At 63.4% G+C, this 20,363-nt stretch overlaps 1 protein-coding gene across 5 annotated transcripts; it reads left to right on the forward strand.

Moving 5' to 3' along the window:
* The first annotated feature begins 229 nt into the window (after positions 1–229).
* Positions 230–10,989, forward strand: CUNH10orf143 (chromosome unknown C10orf143 homolog). Of its 5 annotated transcripts, none has more exons than XM_037496629.2 (5): positions 287–322; positions 7,002–7,435; positions 7,636–7,782; positions 7,880–7,942; positions 10,144–10,989. In XM_037496629.2, the coding sequence occupies exons 2-5, from the start codon at positions 7,325–7,327 to the stop codon at positions 10,171–10,173; spliced, it is 351 nt and encodes a 116-aa protein (XP_037352526.1). In that variant the 5' UTR covers positions 287–322; positions 7,002–7,324; the 3' UTR covers positions 10,174–10,989. The 5 variants fall into 5 exon arrangements, with proteins under 5 accessions (XP_037352527.1, XP_037352526.1, XP_037352524.1 ...); XM_037496627.2 differs by lacking the exon at positions 287–322 and adding an exon at positions 987–1,025; XM_054690315.1 differs by lacking the exon at positions 287–322 and adding an exon at positions 1,032–1,228.
* Positions 10,990–20,363: the final 9,374 nt, after the last annotated feature.

Genomic DNA, 20,363 nt, shown 5'->3' on the forward strand with positions numbered 1-20,363 from the left:
TACCTCTCCGCACTGGACTCTGGTCTCCGCTGCTCCTGCCTGCGGCCCGCGCGCCGCAGCTCGCGCGCCCCGCCCCCGCCGCTCATTGGCTCCCGCGGGGCGCGGGGCGGGGCGCGGGGCGCGGGCGGGGCGCGGGCGGGGCGGGGCGCGGGGCGGGGCGCGGGGCGGGGCGGGGCGCGGGGCGGGGCGGGGCGCGGGGCGCGGCGGCGCCTCGGGCGGGGATGAGGGCCCGCGGACTTGGACCTTCGGCCGCATGGACGCCCTGGCGCTGGGCTGGAGGCGGCGGCGGAGGCCGGAGGAGCTGCAGGTTCCGGGGGACGCGGTGAGTCCCCCGGGGCCTTGGCGTCAGGCCTGCGGAGGCGCCCCCCTGAGCGGCCTCCGGGCCTCGCGCCTGCCCGTGTGGAGACCCGGCGGGAGCGCGCCCGGGGGCGGGGCTGGCGGGAGCGCGCCCGGGGGCGGGGCCTGGGGGCGGGGCTCCCCGCGCTCCCTCGGCTGCGCCTGCGCAGAGCTGAGCGGCTCCCCTGCGCCGCCCGCGACGGCGCGTCCAGCCCCGACCGCCCGCCGCGAGCGCGGGAATCCCCGCCGGCCCGGACCCCCGCGCCGCTGCCCGAGGCTCCCTGCGGGGCGGGGGGGCGGGGCGCGCTCCTCGGCCGGCGGGACCGCGGCGGGGCCCCGAGCCCTGCCCCCCGCCCGCCGCGCCGCGCGCCTCAGGCGCCGCTCGGGCCCGGGGCGCCTCCGGGGGCGGGGCGGGGGGCGGGGGCGGGGCGGGCTCGGGGCCCCGGCAGCTTCCGGCGCGTCCCGGCGCGGGCGTCCGTCCAGGCCGAGCGGGCCCGTCCCTGCTGCGGCTCCGCCCCGCCCCCCCCCGGGGCGCCCCCCCGCGAGCTCCCGGCCGGGCCGAGTCCTCGGAGGCGCGCGGCCCCCCGCGCGGGTGGAGCCGGGGCCGGCGGCCCGTCCCTCAGCGGAGCCCGCGCCGCGGCCCCCCCCCCGCCGCGCCGTCGCGGCCGCCGCTGGCTGCTCCTACGCTTGTAGGTTCCTCTTCCTGCAGTTCTGCCGGGTTTTGCTGCCTGTGCTTGGAAGCTCTGTTGTTGGGTGCGTGCGCGTGTGCGCGTCGTGTGCCCCCGGGAAGGGACCTTCTGAGAGCGAAGTCCCTTTTCATCCCGGGTGGGCCTCTGCTCTGGGCTCCATGGTCTGACACTACCCGGCAGCTCCAGCTTTCTTTTGCCTAATGGTAACATTGCATGTGGTTTGTTCTTCATCTCTCTGTGTTTTTCTTCGAAGGGAGCTTCTTGCAGGTGGCCTGTGATGGAGTCTGGGGTTTCCGGTGGGCTACTTCATCACACCAGGCTGACTTACTGATAGACTAAAATTCATCTTGTTTTGTATTTGTCCTATTCTTTACTCTCTCTCCTTTTTTTTTTTTTTTTTTTTTTTGGCTTCATGGGATATTTTTTATCTTCTTCGTGTCTTCGTAGGCTTTATGAGGCTTTTCCAGTTTTACTAATAGGAACAGGCAGTGTTCCAAGCCATACCTGGCACCACCGTCCCCGTTTCTGAGGCTGTCGGGTGGGTCCTCCCTGCCCGGGCTGCGCTTCGGGCCGACACCTCTGAGGGGCTGTGCTCCGGCCCCAGGCCACCCCGTACAGCTAGTAGCGCGATACAGCGAGTCCCGGGAATATTTCTGTTTCCCGGTGCTTATAGCAGCTGCAACGACGCTGCGCTGTAATCTGGCCCGTGCTCAGGGCGTGGCGTCGGAAGAAACGTGTCTTGATGAAGCGCGACGGGACTGCTGGTGAGCACGCCCTGTTGGGAATGGCCACGCGGCCGCACTGCCTGCAGGGCCCACGAACCTTCCTCTGGAGGCCGCCGCCGCCTGCAGAAGCGCAGCCCAGCCAGCTGCGCCCAGGGCGCCGGGCCCTGCCTCTCTGTTCTCTCTTTGCAGGGCCCTGCCCTGTGACCTCCCCACGCTCCGCTTGGTGTCCTTGACCCTGTGCCCCGCCGGGCGCTGCCTCCGCCCCTCCCTGCCGCAGCCTGGACACACGCCTGAGGGGGCCTCTTCGTGTCCTGTGCACAGGGGTCGTGGTCCCGTGTCACTTGGGGTCAGGGTCTCGAAATCTCTTGGGTCAGCCATTGAGTCTGGCTTGGCGGCTCGTGCGGGACGGTGGTCCCCACCGCCGCACCCCGGCCCGGAGAGCCATGCGGCTTATTGGCTCCAAGTCCAAGGACCCTGGAGGCGCGCGGGCCCTGCCACCCACGGGCGGGCGTCGCTGTTTGGTCTGCGTTGGTCGGTCCTTCCGGGGACCCGCCGCCGGCCACGTGCAGAGTGTTTCTGAATGTCCCCTGACTCGGGGAAGAACCTGCCCGGTCACCCCAAACAGGACATTCTTGGGGGGGCGGGGTAGGCTGTGCCTAAGAGCGGGCTTCTGAGCACCCGTGAGGACCCGGCCGCAGGTGCCCCCGAGGTGGCTTTGACCGGGGGTTCCTGAGTGCCCGGGCTGCGTCCTGCGGCGGCGGCGCTGTGAGCGGCAGCCTCCGGCTTCGAGGACATTCTCTGTGCGGTTCAACTTGTCGCTGAGTGTCTGACTGCGTCGTGCAGGCCGGTTCCGCCTGGCGCCCCCGCGGTCCTCTTGCCCGCTCCTGCGCACAGGTGCGCCTCGCCCAGAGGGCAGCCCCGGCTTTCCAAAGGCCACGTCGTTCTGAGCTGTAACCTGAGGCGTCTCGATGCTCTCTGGGCATCTAGAGGTGAGCCGTGAAGGCCAGTCCCCGCCTGCACCCATCCCTGGTCTTGCGAGTAACGGCCCGGGTTCGGGGCTGCCGTGTCTTCTGTGCGCTCCCTGCGGGTCCTCCCGGCCTACCTTTGCCAACACTCGAAAAATTACCCAGTAAAGCTGCTGGTCCTTGTCAGCAAAACCACTTAAATGCAGTGATGGCGTAAACTCCAGTCAGTCACCCCCCGGGGCCCAGCTCAGAAGGCGAGGAAATGCAGAGGGAAATTTGCTTGTCTCACCCGTAGGACGCAGGGGTCGTAGCTCATCTGCCGAGCGCGGGCCCCACCGTGCAGGCCTCACGGAGCCTCGCCGGCGAGGGCGCCCGGCCAGGCCTGTGCTAGGCCAGCCCTTCTCCCGCCAGGTGGCTGCGGCGCCCCCTCCAGGCGCAGGTGGGCGCTGTCACCGCTTTTAGCTTCCAAGTGACCTGCGGGGCCCTTTGGGCCCTGCTCCGCCCTCGGGCGCAGCCCGGCTGGACGAGGAGCGCCGCTGCCTGGAGCCGCGTCTCCTGCTCCTGTTCTCACTCGGTGCAGGGCTGTCCCTGCCCGCTCCCCAGAGCTGCCCGCTCCCCCCGCACACCGCGCCACGCGTGACAGAGAGGTCGGGAGGAGGCTGGGCCGGTCGGGAGCTGGTTTCTGAGGGTGGCCCGCGTGCCGGGCCCGCCTGTTGCCGCGAGCGCTGCGCCGGCTTTCCTGGCCCGGACCCTCCCTCGGTGGGGGTGGCTTCGGCTTTGGCCCAGCGGCTCCCGGGCAAAAACCAGCCCTTGGCGGCCTGTTCTTAGTTTCGCTGGAAGCGACTCCCTTCTGCCGCCGTCCCTGGCGCACTCACGGAACCCGGGCGGCTCTGACTTCGGCGCCGGCTCCTGCCCGCCCCCGTCGCGGCCCCGTCTGCCAGGCCCAGGCCCCGCGCGGTCCCCAGCGTGGCCGCCGGCCCCGGGCAGCGGGGGCCTTCTCGGGGTCGGGGCTGGCTCGAACCTGCATCACCACGCCGGATGCTCTGGCTCGAGGCCCCGAGTGAGGCTGGAGGCCCGACTCCCTGCCGGCTGACCTGGCCGGACCGCCCCTGCGCGGAAAGCAGGCCCGGGCAGCTCCAGAGAGAGGCGCCCTCTGGGCAGAGCCGCGGGGGGCGGGCGTTGGCCTCCTCGGTGTTTCTAGTGGGCGCCGAGGTCGTCTCTGTTTAAAAAAAGTATTCGAAAAGGTTTAGCCTTAAAGGTCGCAAAGAAGTAACAGAGTTCCCGGCCCCCTTCACGCAGTCTAGCGTGGACAGAGGCCCCCAGCCCCCCACGGCCAGCCCCCATGCCCCTCTCTGGCCTCTTGCAGGGCTGTCCCCCGAGTGGGGGCACAGCCCCAGGGCCGCGCTCCGGGAGTAGACCTGGGACAGGGGAGCGCCGCGGGGGTATGGCCCCTCCCCGAGCGCCATGGGGCGGCCGCAGGTCCCGGTGGGGTGCCTGGAGGGCGCTGTGGGGCTTCTCTGGGTCCTCGTACGTCTATCGTGGACTTCACGGTGCCGCCGCCCCTGCCCTGGCCAGGCGCCCTCTGCTCAGGGCCTCGCCAAGGGCCGGCAGCCGCCGGAGCCTGGGGCGCCGGGTCCTCTCAGGCCACGGTGTGTGGCGCCACGTGTGGCACCGGCATGCCCGCCCGCTTCTGTTCTCTTGGCTCCTCCCCCAAGCGTGGTGCGGGGCGATCCCCTCGGCCCAGACCCCCTCAGGACGGCGCGCCATGCCCCGTGGGCATGGGGCCCCCCAGGTGCCTCCATCTCCCACTCCGTGCAAGCGGGAACCCTGCGCTCATTCCCCGCGTGCCCGCGCAGTCCCGGGAGCCCGTGCAGGACCCACCTGGGACGCGAGGCCTCCGGCCTGGGCCGGGTCTGTGGATCGCGCGGTGCTACCTGCCTGTGGCTCCCCGGGGTGGCCCCGGCTCATGCGTTGCCATCGCGTCCTGCAGGGCGCCCTCCTCCCACGTCCCGACTAAGTTGTGCGCGCATTTGGGCGCGTGACCGTTACCAAACGGTGCTGAGCCACGGAGAGGGCCGGGAGGTGGCCCCCTGGCGTCGACCCCTTAGGCAGCCTTGGGCCAACCTGCTCGCATCCCGTCTGCACACAGCTCAGAGACCGTGTGTGTGCTTGCCTGGCCTCGGCCCTGCGTGCGGAGCGGCACGTCCTGTTCCTTTGCGCTTTTCCCCTTAAATCTCATCTGTGTTTCCTGGAAGTCACGGCTCCCCAGCCCACAGCGCCCCCTCCTCCCGGGGCCATGCGCCGTGCTCCACGCTGGGCGGTGCTCCACGCTGCGCCGTGCTCCACGCTGGGCGGCGCTCCACGCTGGGCGGCGCTCCACGCTGCACTGTGCTCCAAGCTGGGCGGCGCTCCACGCTGCGCCGTGCTCCACACTGGGCGGCGCTCCACGCTGAGCCGTGCTCCACACTGGGCGGTGCTCCACGCTGAGCCGTGCTCCACACTGAGCTGTGCTCCATGCTGGGTGGTCCGGGGCTGTGCCGAGGCCCGAGGCCCGTGTGCGGCTCCTTCCACCTCAGCCTGGTGACCCGCTGGGGGTTCCCAGAGCTGCGACTTCGGGGTTAAGCTGCGTGTGTGGCTTTGTTAGGTGATGCCCAGCCCCCGCCCCCCGTGGAATTTGCTGCAGGGAAGGGGTGCGCCTTCGCCACCTCCGCCGGCTGGAGCGTGACGGGTCGGTGTCTGGGTCTCCCATCCGCGCTGCTTAGACATGCGTGAGCGTGAGACTTTTTCACACGTTCTGGGCCATTTTTACGACTTTTCTGGTCAGTGGTTCGTGCCTCTCGGCCTTGGTGGTTTGGATTCCGTAAGGAGCTGCCCTTGCAGCCGCGTCTGCACGAGTGCACGGGGGTCTCCAGCGTCTCTCAGCTTCCTTCCGTTTCGCTCTTCTCCCCGTTGCTCCTGATCAGAGGTTGGTCTGTCTGTCTGTGTTACTCATCCCCAAAACAGGAAGTCGGTTTAGGCACGAGAACTTCTGTGTTTCAGTGCAGGGACCTGTTACCATTCTAGTGACTTTTCCCACCATTATGTGCTCCTTCCTTGTGTTTCCTCTTGGGTGGCTATGTTCTTTTTTTCTTTATGAACCAAGAACTATGAAGTCATTAACTTTCATTTAATTTTTACTGATAAAAGCGTTAGGGCGGTGAATTTTTCTGATTGCTGCTCTAAATACTCTGTAGATCGTGCTACGCAGAGCTTTTTCCGTCATTGTTTTTAAAAATCCTGTGATTTCAGTTTGGTTTTCCCCTTTCACCGGAGTCAGCCATGGAGCTGCCTTTCTGCTCTTGGCTTCGGCCTCGCGGAAGTTGCCGACGTCGCCTTTGTGACCTGATGTACGAGCAGATGTGACTGTGCACGGGTGTGGGGTCCACCCCGTCACGTCCACTGGGCGGGCAGCGATCAGCTCTCCCTCCCTGTGTTTGGGTTCTCTGCATTTGCTCTGTGCATTCATGAAGTCTCCCACGATGGTCTCTCTCGGTGTGTGCTGCGGGCGGCGCTCCCTGGGTGGGGGCTGTGCTCCCGGTGCCGAGACGGTCAGGAGCCGGGTCCCGTCGGGGCTGTGCCTCCGGAGTCGCGAAAGGCCCGCTGTCGCGTTTGATGCTGTGGGACTTGAATTCTGCTTGGTCCGCTCCTGTTCTCTGTTAGTCCTGTTTTTGAGGCCTTTGTCCATTTTTTGTTTTGTTTTCAGCCTTTCAGTGTTACTTGTGGGCGTTTCTCTTGTCAACAGCATGTAGTTGGGTCTCGTGCTGTGAGTGAAATGAAAACCCTTTTTCTCTTAGTAGGTGAGTTAAGTCCGTTAATACTTACCGACATGACGGGTTGGTTTGCTGGCAAGCCTGTCATGATATTTCGTAATTATGTATGTTTTGTATTGGTTGTTCCTTTCTCTACGAGACCCATATTTTCCCCCTTTGATTGAGATATTTTATTCTGAATTTAGAAAGATTTTATTTTCTAGCGATTGCATTTGTATTTAAGCTTTTCAAAATGTCCTTAAATAACTTGCTTTTTAAACTCTTTACTCTCTGATTCATCAGTTCTTTCTGGTATCCATTAATACTCGCGCATGGCTTAGGCAAGAACGACCTGTGTATTCATCTCAGTTTTCCAATCCTTCCTCCTCCGTCTCCCTGTTTTGGTTGAATCATTTCTGCTTGGTCCCAGTACGGCACATTCCCACCTCAGTCTCTCTGCCTGATCCCACCTTTATTATAGTCTCTTCCTTCCTGCAGTTTGGCATCGCTGGGCGAGAACTGCAGGGGGTGGTCAGGACATAGCCACCTTCGTCCTCAGCCACCCCGAGGTCAGCAGCGGGCCCTCGGATCATTCTGGGAGGCTTCAGGGCCTTAGCGTTCAGCAGTTTCCATTTTAATCTTCGAGAACAGTAGACTAGCCCGCTACACCCATGGTAGAAGCTTCCTTCAGTAAATAAATCCATTCCGTGAAAAAGCCAGCGTGGTCAGCACCCAGGACACGGTGCTGACCGTGAGGGAAGGCGGCTTCGCCGGGGGCTGGGGCCGCGGAAGCCGGGGCTCGCGAGCGGGCCCTCGTCGGCATGGAGGATGGCTCTGTGGTTTCCCCTCCTGAGTGTGTGGGGAGGCAGACCACGGTGCGAACTCTCCCAGAGGTTATCTGCTACGGGCCATGTGTGCAGCTTTCAAAACAAGTAAGTCAGCGCCAGCAGTGGTGAGGCTGAGTGCAGCCGATGGCGGTTACCCCTGCACGACAAGCGTGGCGTCGCCTCCTCGACGCCCCACGAGCTCCCGGCCCCACGGGGTCTGTGTTGGCAGCTGAAGTTTTCGGGAGGAAACGCGATCAGCCTGCGGGCGCGTCACACGGTCTCAGGTGAGGCTCTGTCTCTTCCAGAAGCGGGCCTGCCGGCGGGTGGAGCCAGCCACACCTGAGCGGGCCGGCCCCCCGGGGAAGGCGGGCGTCCTGGCATCCTGGAGCCCTGAGGAGCGCGGCCCCCCTGCCCCGAGGCCGGAGGGCGGCCAGGGCCGACTCAGCGCTGCGGTAGGTGCCTGCCCCGACCAGCCGGGACCGCGCGCAGGGGTCATACGGGCGGTGTCGCGGCCTCGCCCTGAGCATCTGCCCTGTGGTTCGTTCTCAGGCCCCTCAGCCCGGCGGACGGAGCTCGGCCCAGCCCTGCCCGAGGTGCGCTGCGGGGGAGTCTGTAAGTACCTCGGCTTCTTCTCCTCACGTGAAACGTAGTCCGTGGCGCGAGGCCGGGACACGCCGTTGTGTCTCCAAGGGTCCGGGCGGGGAGGAGTAGGCCTGGGGGGGGTCCCGCTTGCTCGTGTCTGCCGGGGTGCAGACGCCTTGCTCCTGGCTCCACTTGGAAGCAGAAAGTCTTGGGACCTGAGGCTGGGTGCAGGGTGGGGGCGCCCCCGCAAGGGTGGCTGGCGTCACGAGGGCACCTTGGCGAAGCACCTGACCTTTGCTGACCGTCCACTTGGGAGCCACCTTGCTGTCCCAGCTTGCCTGCATGCTACCCTGAACGTCCCGCGAGCCGCGGCTGCGCCACCGGCCCCAGTCCAGGGGTGGGCGTCGTCAGGGCCGGGGCCTTCTGCGCCGGCCACAGGGTGACGCCGCGGGTGGGTAGTCGTGCGCAGCACAGCTCACAGCTCTCGCATGGAGATTGTCCTGAGAACCAGGGGAGACGCCTTTTTGATAACCTCTAATTCTTGTGGGTTTTCAGTTTTAAATTTGGAATCCTAATATCGCAATAAAAAATAGAATTGTGTTCACTTTCCGCGTAGAAACCAGGGGTGAGATTGCCCCTGGGGGTTTTAGAGAAAGGTGTTGCTGGTTTTGATAAACAGAAGGTTGAGTCCACTGTGTGGTGGGCGCCGCGGTGGTAGGCGGTGACTTGTTTTCATCCCAGACCTGAGCGGGGTGGCAGTCGCAGGGAGAGCCTCCGATGAACGCCTGTGGTGCGAGAACAAAGCTTAGGGTCAGACTCCCTCGGGGAAAGCTGGAGCGCCCCGGGTTCTGTGCCTCTGTGGTAGGGTCTGCACGCTGCACCCTGACTGCCAGGGCCTCCACCCGCGTGCCTGGGTGCTCCCTGGGTGCTGCTTGGGTGCTGCCTGGGTGCTGCTTGGGTGCTGCCTGGGTGCTGCAGTGGGGCTGGCCGCGTGGCGAGTGGAGCGACCGCGCCTGCTGTCCTGCGCCCGGCCGCGGGGCGCGGCGGTGCTGGGGTCTCTGGGTGCCCAGAGGCTGGTTCTGGCGTGAAATGGCCCCAAGGGAAAGGATTTGGCCTAAGCAGCTGACGGGGTCGTCTTGGCTCGTGCTCTGTTCACACGCGCCTGCTGGGCCAGGGCCCCCCTGGCGGCCCGGCTCGCCTCCGCCTCCTGTCGCGGGAAATGGATCCGAGAGCAGAAAACCTGTATTGACACGTAAACGCCTCGCTTCTTCCTCGACGCGATGCGCCTTCCATCTAAATTTCAGAGACTGACTTTAAAAGGCAGTTTCCCTTTATTTGTAGTTACTCTCAATAAAATTTCACCCAGGCTGGGGTGATTTAATATTTGCACCCACTGTTTCTGGAAGTCTTATGTAAAGAGAGATTGAAATGCGGCGTGCGGAGTCGCGCCTCCTGGTATTTGAACAGCCCGGCTGCATATATATCTTCTTTCTCTAATAATATGGCCAGTTCCTCCCCTAAGCTTTTAAAATCAGGAGACGCTATTTTTGTATTCTAGAACATCAGAAGGTTCAGTGTTAAATAAAAAGCAAACAGTATTTTTAGAAGCAGGAGATCCCGGGGAGGGGCGCTGCGCCGCGGGCCTCTGGCGGCAGCTCGTCCAATTTGAGAAGACTTCATCAGGGCGGGCGCCACCCCGGCCTGCCCCGGACTAGGGCAGCGCCTGCCCGCGAGGCTCGGGAGCAGGGACGTCCCCGGCCCCTCGGCGCCCCGACGGTGTGTGTGCGCGTGTGCGCGTGTGTGTGTAAGGACAGCAGACAGGAGCGTGCAACCCTCCATTATCTGAAATCGTGAAAGAGCCAGAAGCTCACTGTGCAGACAAGCATTTAATGTGTTGGGATGGGACGCACGGAGGAAGCAGACAGGGTGAAAAAAGACTTGGAGGATTGAAAAAGGAAACGTCCAGAAGGGACGGGTCACTGGAGGTAAGGAGAGAGGAAACCCCAGGCTGGACGCGGGGAAAGACAGGATCCGTGAATTACAAGACGGGGCCACCCGGGGCGCGTCAGGAGGTGACGCGGGCAGGTGTGACGCGCGCGCCCCTGCCGGCCCCGTGCTCACGCGGGAGCGAGCCTCGCCCGCAGGTGCTGCCCAGGCCCGACGTGCGGGGCGGCCCGGTGTGCTCCCCACCGGGAGGGTCCATTCCCATTCTCTGCTGCTTTCTCCTCTAGGGACACTTCAGCCACACCGAGGCTCTCTAGAAGCCGCGTGCTGGGAAACGAAGCCGCAGCTGTGGTCTGGAACCCTCCCGGCGACGACAGTGGCTCCTGACGGCGGCCGCTGCCCAGCTGTCCGGTGGCGGCAACCAGCGCGCAGGTCGTCCCGTCCTCGGCCAGACCCAGCGGGAGCCTGGCGCTTTGGGACGCCGCCGCTGCCCTCGCCACCTGCGCAGCGGCTCGCTCGGGGCGGTCAGCGCGTGCCCTGAGGAGGACGCCCGGGCCGCGCCCGCCTGTCCCTCGGTCCACTCCAGACCCCGCGCAGCTGCTCCGGGGTGAGCCAGGGCTGCCTGCATCCTCTTTTCAATCAAAAGAATATTTTTATATTGAAAATGCTCTATCATCTTACGCTGAATTTTGCTAAGTGCCGTGTTCAGTCTGTCCCGGGCCTGTACGGACCCTTTTCTGTTAAAATGGAAATTCTCACTCTGTGTGGTCGCTGTGCATCTGCCTGTGGCCGGCTCTGAGCGCTGCTGCCACGCCCGGGCACCTCGTGGGCAAGCCCGACCCGTCGCCCACGGAGCTTTGCTCAGGGCCCCCCGGGCTGGGTCCCCTGACCGCCGCCGTGCTCGGCGTCCTGGGAGCCGGCGTTCAGGTCCGTCAGCGCGGGGGGCGTCGAGGGTGTGCAGCGGCTAGTGCTTGCTTTCTCCGAGATGGGGTGCGCACCTTCATTTTCCCAAGAAATGAAAATTCCTCACCCCACGAGTCTGTGCTCTCTCCCCCGTCCACGCGGGGGGCAGGTGTTCTGTCGCCGGGTCTCGCTGCGGGCCCAGCTGCTGCCCGCCGCTCGGGAGCTTGCCTGTGGGGCAGAGCCCCGTGGTGCTGGCCAGGCCTCCCGGCGGGGCCTCCGCTCCCCACGGGCAGCCTCCAAGTCGTCGGGCGTCCTGGGCGTGGGCGCCGGCTGGGCCAGGTGGTCGGCGGGGGGCTGTGCGCTGCTGGGCGGGCCGAGAGCCCAAAATGGGATCATGGCTCTAGGCCGCGGGCTTTGTTTTCCCGTCAGAAGAGGAGGAGAAGGTCCTGGTGCGGGGCGGCGGCTCTGCCCTCAGCCCGGCTCCTCTCGGTCCCCGTGTGCCCTCGTCCGTCCTCAGGGCGGGGGCAAAAATGCCAACACGTGCCGTAGTCATTTTCCAACGTTTGTGCGGTTTCGAGACTGACAAATCAGAACCCTCTTTCCAGAAAGCCCGATCCGGGCAGCTTCGGGAGGCAGCCAGCGCCATGGAATGGCCGCCCCTTCCCAGCACCCTCCCGTCCACGTTGGCTTGGCCCTAGAGCCACACGGACTAAAGCAAAGTGGGCGAGTGAAAATGAAACACGGTCTCTGCCGCCCGCCACTCGGAGGCGACCGAAGCCGACATTGTGAGCGGCAGCCGCGCGAGCCCGCGGGACCATCTTCACGGGCCTTTCCACCGACCTCCGCCCAGCCCTGTCTGCCCACCCCGGCCCTCTGCTGCCCCCCCCGCCCCCCCCCGGCACCACCAGTTTCTTCTCAGGGCCTAAGAGTCATTTCTGTTGTTTTCTCCGTCACAAACGCGCCTTTCGTGCTGCCGTCCCGGGCTCACTCGGGGAGCAGCGTCCCGGCGTGGACGGAGGTGACGGCAGCACGGACGGGCTCGGTGCCCTGACCCGCGCCCCGGAAAGCCTTGAAATGGCGCCTGGTCTAGGATGCACCTCACAATGACACAAACAGTCCAGCCCCGTCACAGCACAGCCCCTCAGCTCTTGCCATCCCAGTGAGAAACGGCCGCGCCCGCCGGCCGCAGGGGAGGCTGCGCGCCTGGGGGGGGCAGGACACCGGGCAGGCGCAGGGGCACGCGCAGGGACACAGCCATGGACACAGGTGCACACGCAGATGCACGCACCTGGCAGGGCAGTCACTGCCCCCCCCCCCGCCGTGGAAAAGCACAGGGGCCCGAGACTAGGCTCTGGGGGTGCTGCGGCCCCTCGAGGCGCCCGGGGCCAGTGGAAGTGGCCCTGGTGTCCGGGGCTGGCGGCGCGTGGCGACTTGCAGGGGCAGCTTTGCTTATTTAATCGGAGCCTGCCCGGGCTCCCATCGGAGGGAGGCTTCCCCGTGAGACCACCGCTGTTTGATCTATTTTTGATTAAAACGTAAAAATTAAAAATTAAATCAAATGGTAGTCGAAGTCCTCGGGGAGAACACACTCGGGTTACGGAGATTCCCTGCAGTCACCTTGAGACTGTTCCCGGGCTGGCGCCTCTGCGGGGGTCCTTGCATGTCCCACCTAATTAAAGCGAGTCTTGGGGGGCAGCACCGAGTGCCTGGCTTCCCGCGTGTGGACGGCGGGGGCTGCACCCCGAGCAGGTGCCTGCGGAGTCACTGGCCGAGGGGCGGCCCCTGCCAGGCGCAGAGGAGGCCCGGGCCTGGCGGGCGCAGCTGGGCTCCTGGGAAAGCGCTGCCCAGCGCTAGCCGGCCCTGCCTTGCCTCACAGGCTGCAGCGCCCGCCTTGGAGACCCGGAAGCGCGTCTGCTGGGTCAGGTGGCGCCTCCCAGGCCCACCGCAGAGGGCTGTGCCCAGGGCCATGGGCTGCCGCCACCTGCCCCACCCGCTGGGCATGCGTGGCCGTGTGTGGTGGCCTCGCCCACCTCGTCTGCATCCACCCACAAGCCCCCTGCTCTAAATAAAACGCCGCGGACTGGAAGCTGCGGGCTGTTCTGCCCCCGCGCCCAGCACCGCCAGTGGGGTCAGCATGGCTGAGGGACCCACCTGGCTCGACGGGTACAGGTGCCAGCCGGGCGGCAGTCTCCCACGCCTGTGGCCTCGCCACCCCTGCCGTGGGCCTCGGCCCCACTGCACCGCTTCCTCTCAGTGTGATGCTTCCCCGCAGGGGCACGCAGAGCCGGGGCCTGGTGGGGTGGGGGATGCTGACCCTGCTGCGGGGAGGATGTGATGTGCCCGCGAGCCACACGACCCACTTCCTGTCCCGCTGCTCCGCACACAGCATCTGGGGAGACCCGAGGGCCCGCGGGCGTCACGGGGCAGGGGGTAAATGAGGTGACGGTGGCCATGGGGCTGCGCCGGCGCCCGGACACTGGGCCGCGGACCCGGCCTGAGGATGCTGCGGCTGCCAAGTATCCCAGCCACCCCCCCACCCCCACCCCCGTGCAGACTGCGTGGCCCCAGGGCCCTGCTCGCCCGTGAGAAGGAGAGGCAGGGGTGGGGGCCCTTCCGAAGCCTCTCACTGTCCAAGATGCCAAGAGATGGGAGCCTCCAGCCCTCCTACTGCTGACTTGGGAGCCGACTCCCTGGGAGAGCCAGCTGTCCCTACTGCGCTGAGGGCGCCCAGGGGCTCTGGGGCCAGCAGGCATCCCCGCTGTGCTCTCTGAGGGTCTCCCTGGGGCCCACGCAAGCGCCCGGGAGGCCCTGCGATCCCCGTGGTGAAGGCACCCTCATCCTGACGCAGGCCAGGAGCAGCCGGGCAAGTGGCTGCTGGGCCCCAGGGGCCGGAGCCATACAGGCTGGGGTGGCGGCTCCCTGGCCTGTGTGCAGCTGAGGGCCTCCCGGAAAGCGTGGTCTTCACCGGGAAATTGGGGCTCTCCGGCAGGCTGGGATGAGTTGGCCGCTCTCTGCGGCATCCCCCAGGCTCCTCCCGGGTCCTGCTGGCCAGCAGGGAGCCCCAGGCTCTGGCCCTGAGCGCAGAGACCCGTCTGTAGCTCATCGCTTCCCCCTGGGCTGCGCGCTTAGCCTGGGGTGAGGGAGCGAAGAGCGGGCCCCAGGGGGCTCCGCCTCTCTGGCTGGCGGCAGGCCGGGCCTGGCGCATGATCGGTGGCAGCCTGGTCCGAGTGTATGAGCTGCAAGAGCCAAGCCAAGGTGGGCACCTGGCTCAGCAGAGGGGATGGGCTTGGGCAGCAGCAGCAGGGCACCCTCCAGGCAGCCAGGCCTGGCCCACACACCCCTTCTGCCCTGGCGGGCCGTTCTGTCCCGTCGAGGAAGCACTGCTGAACAAGTGCCCCCGCGTAGCGCCCTGCTGCTGGGAGGCCGGTCCTGGGAAGGCTAACACAGCTGGGCAGGCCTTGGCCGTGACTCCCGGCGCCCTGATGGGGGCCACCCCTTGGCAGGAGCCAGCACCCAGGACGGGACAGCAGTTTCCCCTGGGGGGTCACGCGGAAGCAAGGGCCCCGCCGCAGCCGCAGGGCCAGGGAGCTTCCGTGCCCCTCTACCCGAGGGCGGCCCGTCTTCCCGAAAGGGCCACGGCAGGGCTGGGTTCCTCCGGGCCAGGGCAAGCCTGAGCCGGCGCTCCCGGCAGGGGGGCCCTGGGGCTGCTGTCCCCGCGGCCTGCTCGCCCGGGACCCACACCCTCTCCACTCGGCCGCCCGCGCCTCCCCGTCAGGAAGGAATTAAAGACTACATCTTAGGTGGGAAGCAATTGTGGAGGGTGGAAGTTTCTGGCCAGGCAAATAAATTGGATTTAAGTATATTACAGTCATAATCTCTTTCTGCCTCTCTCCAGACGGTCTCTGCGCGTGGAAAAATGAGAACGTATCCGCAGACGGAGCGTGACCCGAGGTAGACGCCTGCCAGAGCCGGGCTTTCAATAACATGAGACAATAAAGCTCAGGCCTCTAACCTGCCGCAATATGGTCCGAGTATAAAGGGCTTAGCTGCTAATAAAAGGGAAGGGGCTTCCCCTCGTATTTGAAGATCCGGACCCCCCAGAAGGACACTTCATAAAGATCAGAACGGGTTAGCCAGGATCACGCAGACTCGACGCCCCTTGTTGACCGATCGTCTGACAGTTGTCACTGTGGGTCTGGTATTAATAAGTCCCGCGGATTTCCTTGGGGCATTTTTGTCCCTGTAATTGCACATCTTCGTGTCGTGACCCTACTCGGGGCGCCACCTCGGTTACAGTTACCTGATGGCGCTGCGCGAGGGCCTCCTCCCTGCCGGGCGTGCCCACCGGCCTGGCAGCTGCTCAGCGGGGAGGGCAGGCTCCTAGGACGCCGGACACAGCCCGCCGCCCCCGCCCTCCCCCGGGCCAGCACCCGTGTCTCTCAAGGGCGGTTGCTGGGAGTCGGCGTCGCGAGCATCACCCTGGGGTGGGTGCCGGTCACACACCTGCCCGGGCGCCGGCCGGTCCCCAGCGAGGTCGCCGAGGCCAGCGGCGGTGCCTGCTGCCGGGACGCTGCCCCGGGTGGGGGTGCTGGTCGGAGGCCCGGGGCTCGGTCAGAAATGTTCGTTGATGGCAAAGTGCGAGCGGTGAGGATCGCAGCGGCCAGCAGCCTGCCCGCAGGCCCTTCCCCGCGCGCCACGAGGCCGGGCCCCGCCACGCGCCTCACGCTCCTGCCCAGGCCGCTGGCGGCACCGGGGCTGCCCGGGACCCGGCCTTGCCGGCCGCCCTTCTGTATCGTTGCGCTTGAAAGTGCCGCCGCAGCCACGGTTCCCCAACTGTCAGCTCTGCTCACTCCCGGGGACTCCACCCTCCAGCGGGCCCCGGACGTGCCTGCCCCCTTCCATCCAGGCCGTCTCTGCGGGCTCATTGCCGGGGCCCCCTCGAGGGGAGACCGCGTACGGGAGGCTGGGGGCCCTGAGCGGCCACCTGGGATCCCTCCCAGCCCCGTCCGCTGGGTCGGGGGCAACACAGGACACGCGTGCTAGGTGGGCTCAGGCCTCTCACTGCCACGCCACTCCGCGGGGGTCGTGGGGCCATTGGGCTTCTCCCTTCGGGTGTCGCTGCAGGCCGTGGAGACGGGGCTGCTCACAAGAGCCGCCGGCCGTGAGGCCGCTGCAGAGAATGGAGCCACTACGCGTGGAGGCTCTAGGCAGGGTCCACAGAACCATCTGGATCCCTGCACCAACGTGGGAACTACCCCAGCTGGTGCTTGTCGTCCTCGGACGGGAGGGCCTGGGGTCTGTGGGTTTGGGAGGCCAGGGACTCAGCATGGGCACCTGGTGAGACAGGAGTGGGAGGGAGGTGGGCACCGACATTCCAAGCACTTGCTCCAGGGCCGCATCTCTCCAGGCCTCCAATTGCCCTGCAGAATGTGGGGATGCCCCGGGGGTGGCATTAGCTTGGGGAGCACAGACCAGCGTGGCGTGTGCTGGCGTCCTCACTCCCCCGCCGTGTGGCCCGGTGCTCCTGAGGTCAGGGTGCTGAGCACCCAGGGCCGGAGCAGAGGGAGGCGCAGCGTGCGCGAGCCCTGCCAGGGGCCGGCGGTGACCTTCCCGCGTGACTCCGTCCTCTCTGCCTTCCAGCCCGACAGGCCCGCAGGGCAGCCCTTTGCCCTTCACAGCCGTCCTGGCCTTGAGGAACCTCACTGGGGGGTGACCCCCGTCCCCCCGCGTGTGGAAGCCCAAACCGCCAGAGCCTCGGACGTCACTGCACGTGGAGGCGGCGTCTGTGACGGTCAGTAAGGATGAGTGGGGCCATCGCACTGGGCCCCGGTGCAGCAGCACTGCTGTCCTTACAGGGAGGGGGCTTAGGACACGGGCAGAGCGCGGGCGGCCATCTGAAAGCCACAGGCGGGGTCTCAGAAGAGACCTCATGTGCTGACACCCGGATTCTGGGCTCCAGCCTCCAGCACTGTGAGAAGACACAGTTCTGGGTGTGGCAGCCCGAGGAAACAAAGACAGGCAGGTTTTCCCACAACTGCCTCAGGCCCTGCCTCGAGAGGGTTACTCCTTTACACCTCGCCCTCCGCTGAAGGCCTTTCTGTCACTCAGGCACCTGCCCGCAGGTGCCTCAGCTCTGTGACAGGGAAACAAAACACCCGTGTGTGAGAAATGGCTGAGTAAACGCCTCCGGGACCTGCCCTCTCGAAAATAAAGGCTATAAACTCTGCTGACTCCCGAACCTCAGGCAGACTCAAGGCAGGTCAGCTAAGATTCCATCTGAATTGTGACTTGAGCTGATACTGCGAAGACAGTTTGCAGTTTAAGTCTAGTCACGTTAATTGCCTCCTGACAAAAATGTCAACATTCTCTGGGCAATTAGAACCAGCCCAGAATCCCCACAACCTAAGACCCTCATCCATGACATCCCAGGACCCCGCAGGAGAAGTCTAGAAAGCGTGGCACAGTTTCGAGAAGTCAGTCAACTGAGGACAGTGCTGAGGTGACCCTGAGATGCTAGAGTCAGAAGCAAGGATTTTAGAGGACAAATTATGCCTACGCTCAGCAAAGAAGATGAAAAAATGATAACAGTGAATGAAAAGAAAAGAAATCTCAGCCGAGAAATAGAAATTATAAAAATAGGAGCGCAAATTCTAGAACTGAAAAAAAAAAACAAAAAAAAACAGCATCTCAAAATGAAAAAGAGTGGATGGATTTCCTAGCAGGATGGAAGTAACAGGTGGACGGCAGAGAACTTCCAGCAGGTGACTGTCAGCGATCCAGTCTTGAAGACTGAGAAGCGTGAACGCAGCCTTGGAAGCCGTGGGACAGCATCAGAAGGCCCAGCACATACACAACTGCAGTCCTGGGAGGAGAAGAAACAGAGAATGAAGCAGAAAAAATACAGTAACCGGCCTCCCCGGTGGCGCAGCGGTTGAGCGCTGGGCTGCGAAGCTGCCCGCAGCCTCGGCAGCGCCGGTTCTATCCCCGGCTGCTCCCCGGCCACCGGAGGAGGGTCCCACATGGCGCGCAGACCTCTCCTGCCGCCCGCTGCTCCCCTCAGCAGTGTACTTCGGTCCTTCTGCCTGCTCTGCTCCCCGCTCTGGCTCTGGTGAATCCTCTCACCCTCCCGTGCTTCTGACTGTGCCCAGTGCATGTACAAATACATAAATAAATAAATAAATAAAATAAAAATAAATCTTTAAAAAAAATACAGTAACCAAAAAATGTCCTAAACTGGCTGAAGCAAATAAATTTGAGTTTCAAAAAGCTTGGTGAACCTCATAAAGGATAAGTAGAAATAAAAACACATGTAAACACTGCAACTAAATTACTGAAAATCAATGAAAAGAGAAATGTAAAGCACCAGAGAAAAACTACACTCAGTGTCCATGGAAATTGTGATTTGAACGACTGCAGATGTCGCCTCAGGAGCTGGGGGACCCAGCAGGCAGTGGGGTGCTGACTTTAAAGTGCTGACAGTGCAGGTTTTTACAAAAGAAAACCCATCAACCTAAAGGTTTGTAATCAGGGACAGTGTCCTTCAAAAGTGAAGATATTTTCTGAGTAAAGAGAATGTGGAAACATCTAACCATTTATGAGAAATGTTAAAGGAGGGCCTTTGAAGGATCCAGATTTTAGGGAAATTATACAATGTATAAAACTGGGAAATGCTGGGTTTAAATATAGAAGACATAAAAATCTTAATTTCTTTAAAGTATACTGTTTAGGCAAAAAGAGGCAACGCTGTTTCCTAGGATTTTGTGTATGTGGATATAACGTCTCTGACAACTTTAGCATAAAGGGTGGGGTGTGTGTGGACACACATGAGTGTGAGTATTCTGTTTTACACATCCTAGTGCAGTAGTAACTAGACTGAAAAGTTAAGGATGACTGTTATGTGCATTTTAATGCCTAAGTATCTGCAAATAGTGTAAAGAGATATAATTAAGCCACAATCGATGGATTAAAATGGAATTTTAAAAAAGATTTATTTCATTTAATTATGCATACAAGAGCTGGGGAGTAGGCCAGAGGGGGTGTGTGTGTGTGTGTGTGTGTGTGTGTGTGTGAGAGAGAGAGAGAGAGAGAGAGAGAGAGAGGATCACCCAGAGACAAAGTGGGGAGCAGAACAGGCTGATTAACTGAAACACACTGCTGAGGGGAGCAGCAGGGAGCCAGGAGAGGTCTGCTGCGCCATGTGGGTTGCTCCCTGGCCGGCCGGGGATCAAACTCATGCTGCAGAGGCTGCAGATAGCCTCATAGGTTGCTTCTTAACCCCTTGCGCCACCAGGGAGGCCCTAAGGTGAAATTTAAACAAGTATCCAAATAATGAAAATGAAGACTGAAGACAGTGAAACAGAGGGTGCAAACACAAGCAATCAATTAGCAGCCGTGCCTCCAGCCATGCCATGACCCGCTCCGGGCAGTGCACTGAGCCTGCCAGGAAAGAGACAAAGCTCGTCAGGGTGACTTTCGGGAACAAGACCCACACCTCATCTGCGCAATGACGGAGATCAAAGCAGCAGATGTGATGGGTGCTGCGGGTGGTGGGGAGGAGGGGGGCCCTCTGCAGTGCCGGAGGGGGTGGACGTGGTGCAGCCGCCATGTGAATCAGCACAGCGGTGTGTCAAAAATTAAAAATAGACCATAGGATCCAGCAGTTCTGCTTCTGAGCAAATACCCAGAACCAGAAGCCAGGACACTGACAAACGTGTGTGCCCGGTGTCCACAGCGGCCCTGTTCAGACAGTCACACACGCACAAGCCCGTGTCCACAGACGGATGAAGGGAAAACACGATGTGGCATGTACAGTCCATGGAATAGTACTCAGCCTGGAAAAGGAAGGGCATCTGGCGCACGCGACAACACAGGTGAACCCTGGAGAAACTGCTTCGCGAAATCAGCCACCCACAGAAGGGCAGACGCTAGATGACTCCACCAGCAAGAGGCGGCAGAGCAGTCGGATTTCTAGAAATGAAGGGGTGGGGGGGTCAGAAATGGGGACTTGTTTACTGGGGCCAAAATTTCAGTTCTGCAAGATGACAAAGCTGTGGAGGTCTGTTGCACGATCGCCCGACTACACTAGCACTCCGTGGTGAAGCCCCAGAGTTCTGTGGACGGGAGGAGCCGTCTCTCGGGACGCACAGACGTGGCAAGCCCCACCTCCACCCCTGTGCACCCCGGGCCGCAGCTCTGCCGGGCGCTGCCAGGCGTGGATCGCGCCGCTTTGGGGTGAGACGGTCTGGGGCTGTGCGTTGAATGAACTTCATGTTAGGGCGTCACCCAGCTGCGGCGCCGCCTGTCCCCACCCTTCAGGACGGGCGTCCACACCCATGCATGGACGGCTCGGGGACGCCGGTGCGCGCGAGTCCCTGGCTGCTCTCCTCTGAGGCCGCCTGTCAGGGCGTTGGGGCCCGCACCCCCGCGCACCCCCGCCGGCGCCCCCGCGGAGAGGGGCCTCTCGGGCTCGGCCGCGTGCCAGGCTCCTGCCAGGCTCCTGCCGGCGCCGCCCTGCGCGCCCCAGCCTGGCCCGGCGGAGAGGTAAAAATGCCAGCTCGCCCTTTTATTTGACTGTTGTAAATTTCTTCTTTGGAGAGAGACTTTG

This window comes from Talpa occidentalis, unplaced genomic scaffold (assembly GCF_014898055.3).
Source record: "Talpa occidentalis isolate TD23 unplaced genomic scaffold, MPIMG_talOcc4v2.1 talOcc4.8, whole genome shotgun sequence".
NCBI classification, from domain to species: Eukaryota; Metazoa; Chordata; class Mammalia; order Eulipotyphla; family Talpidae; genus Talpa; species Talpa occidentalis.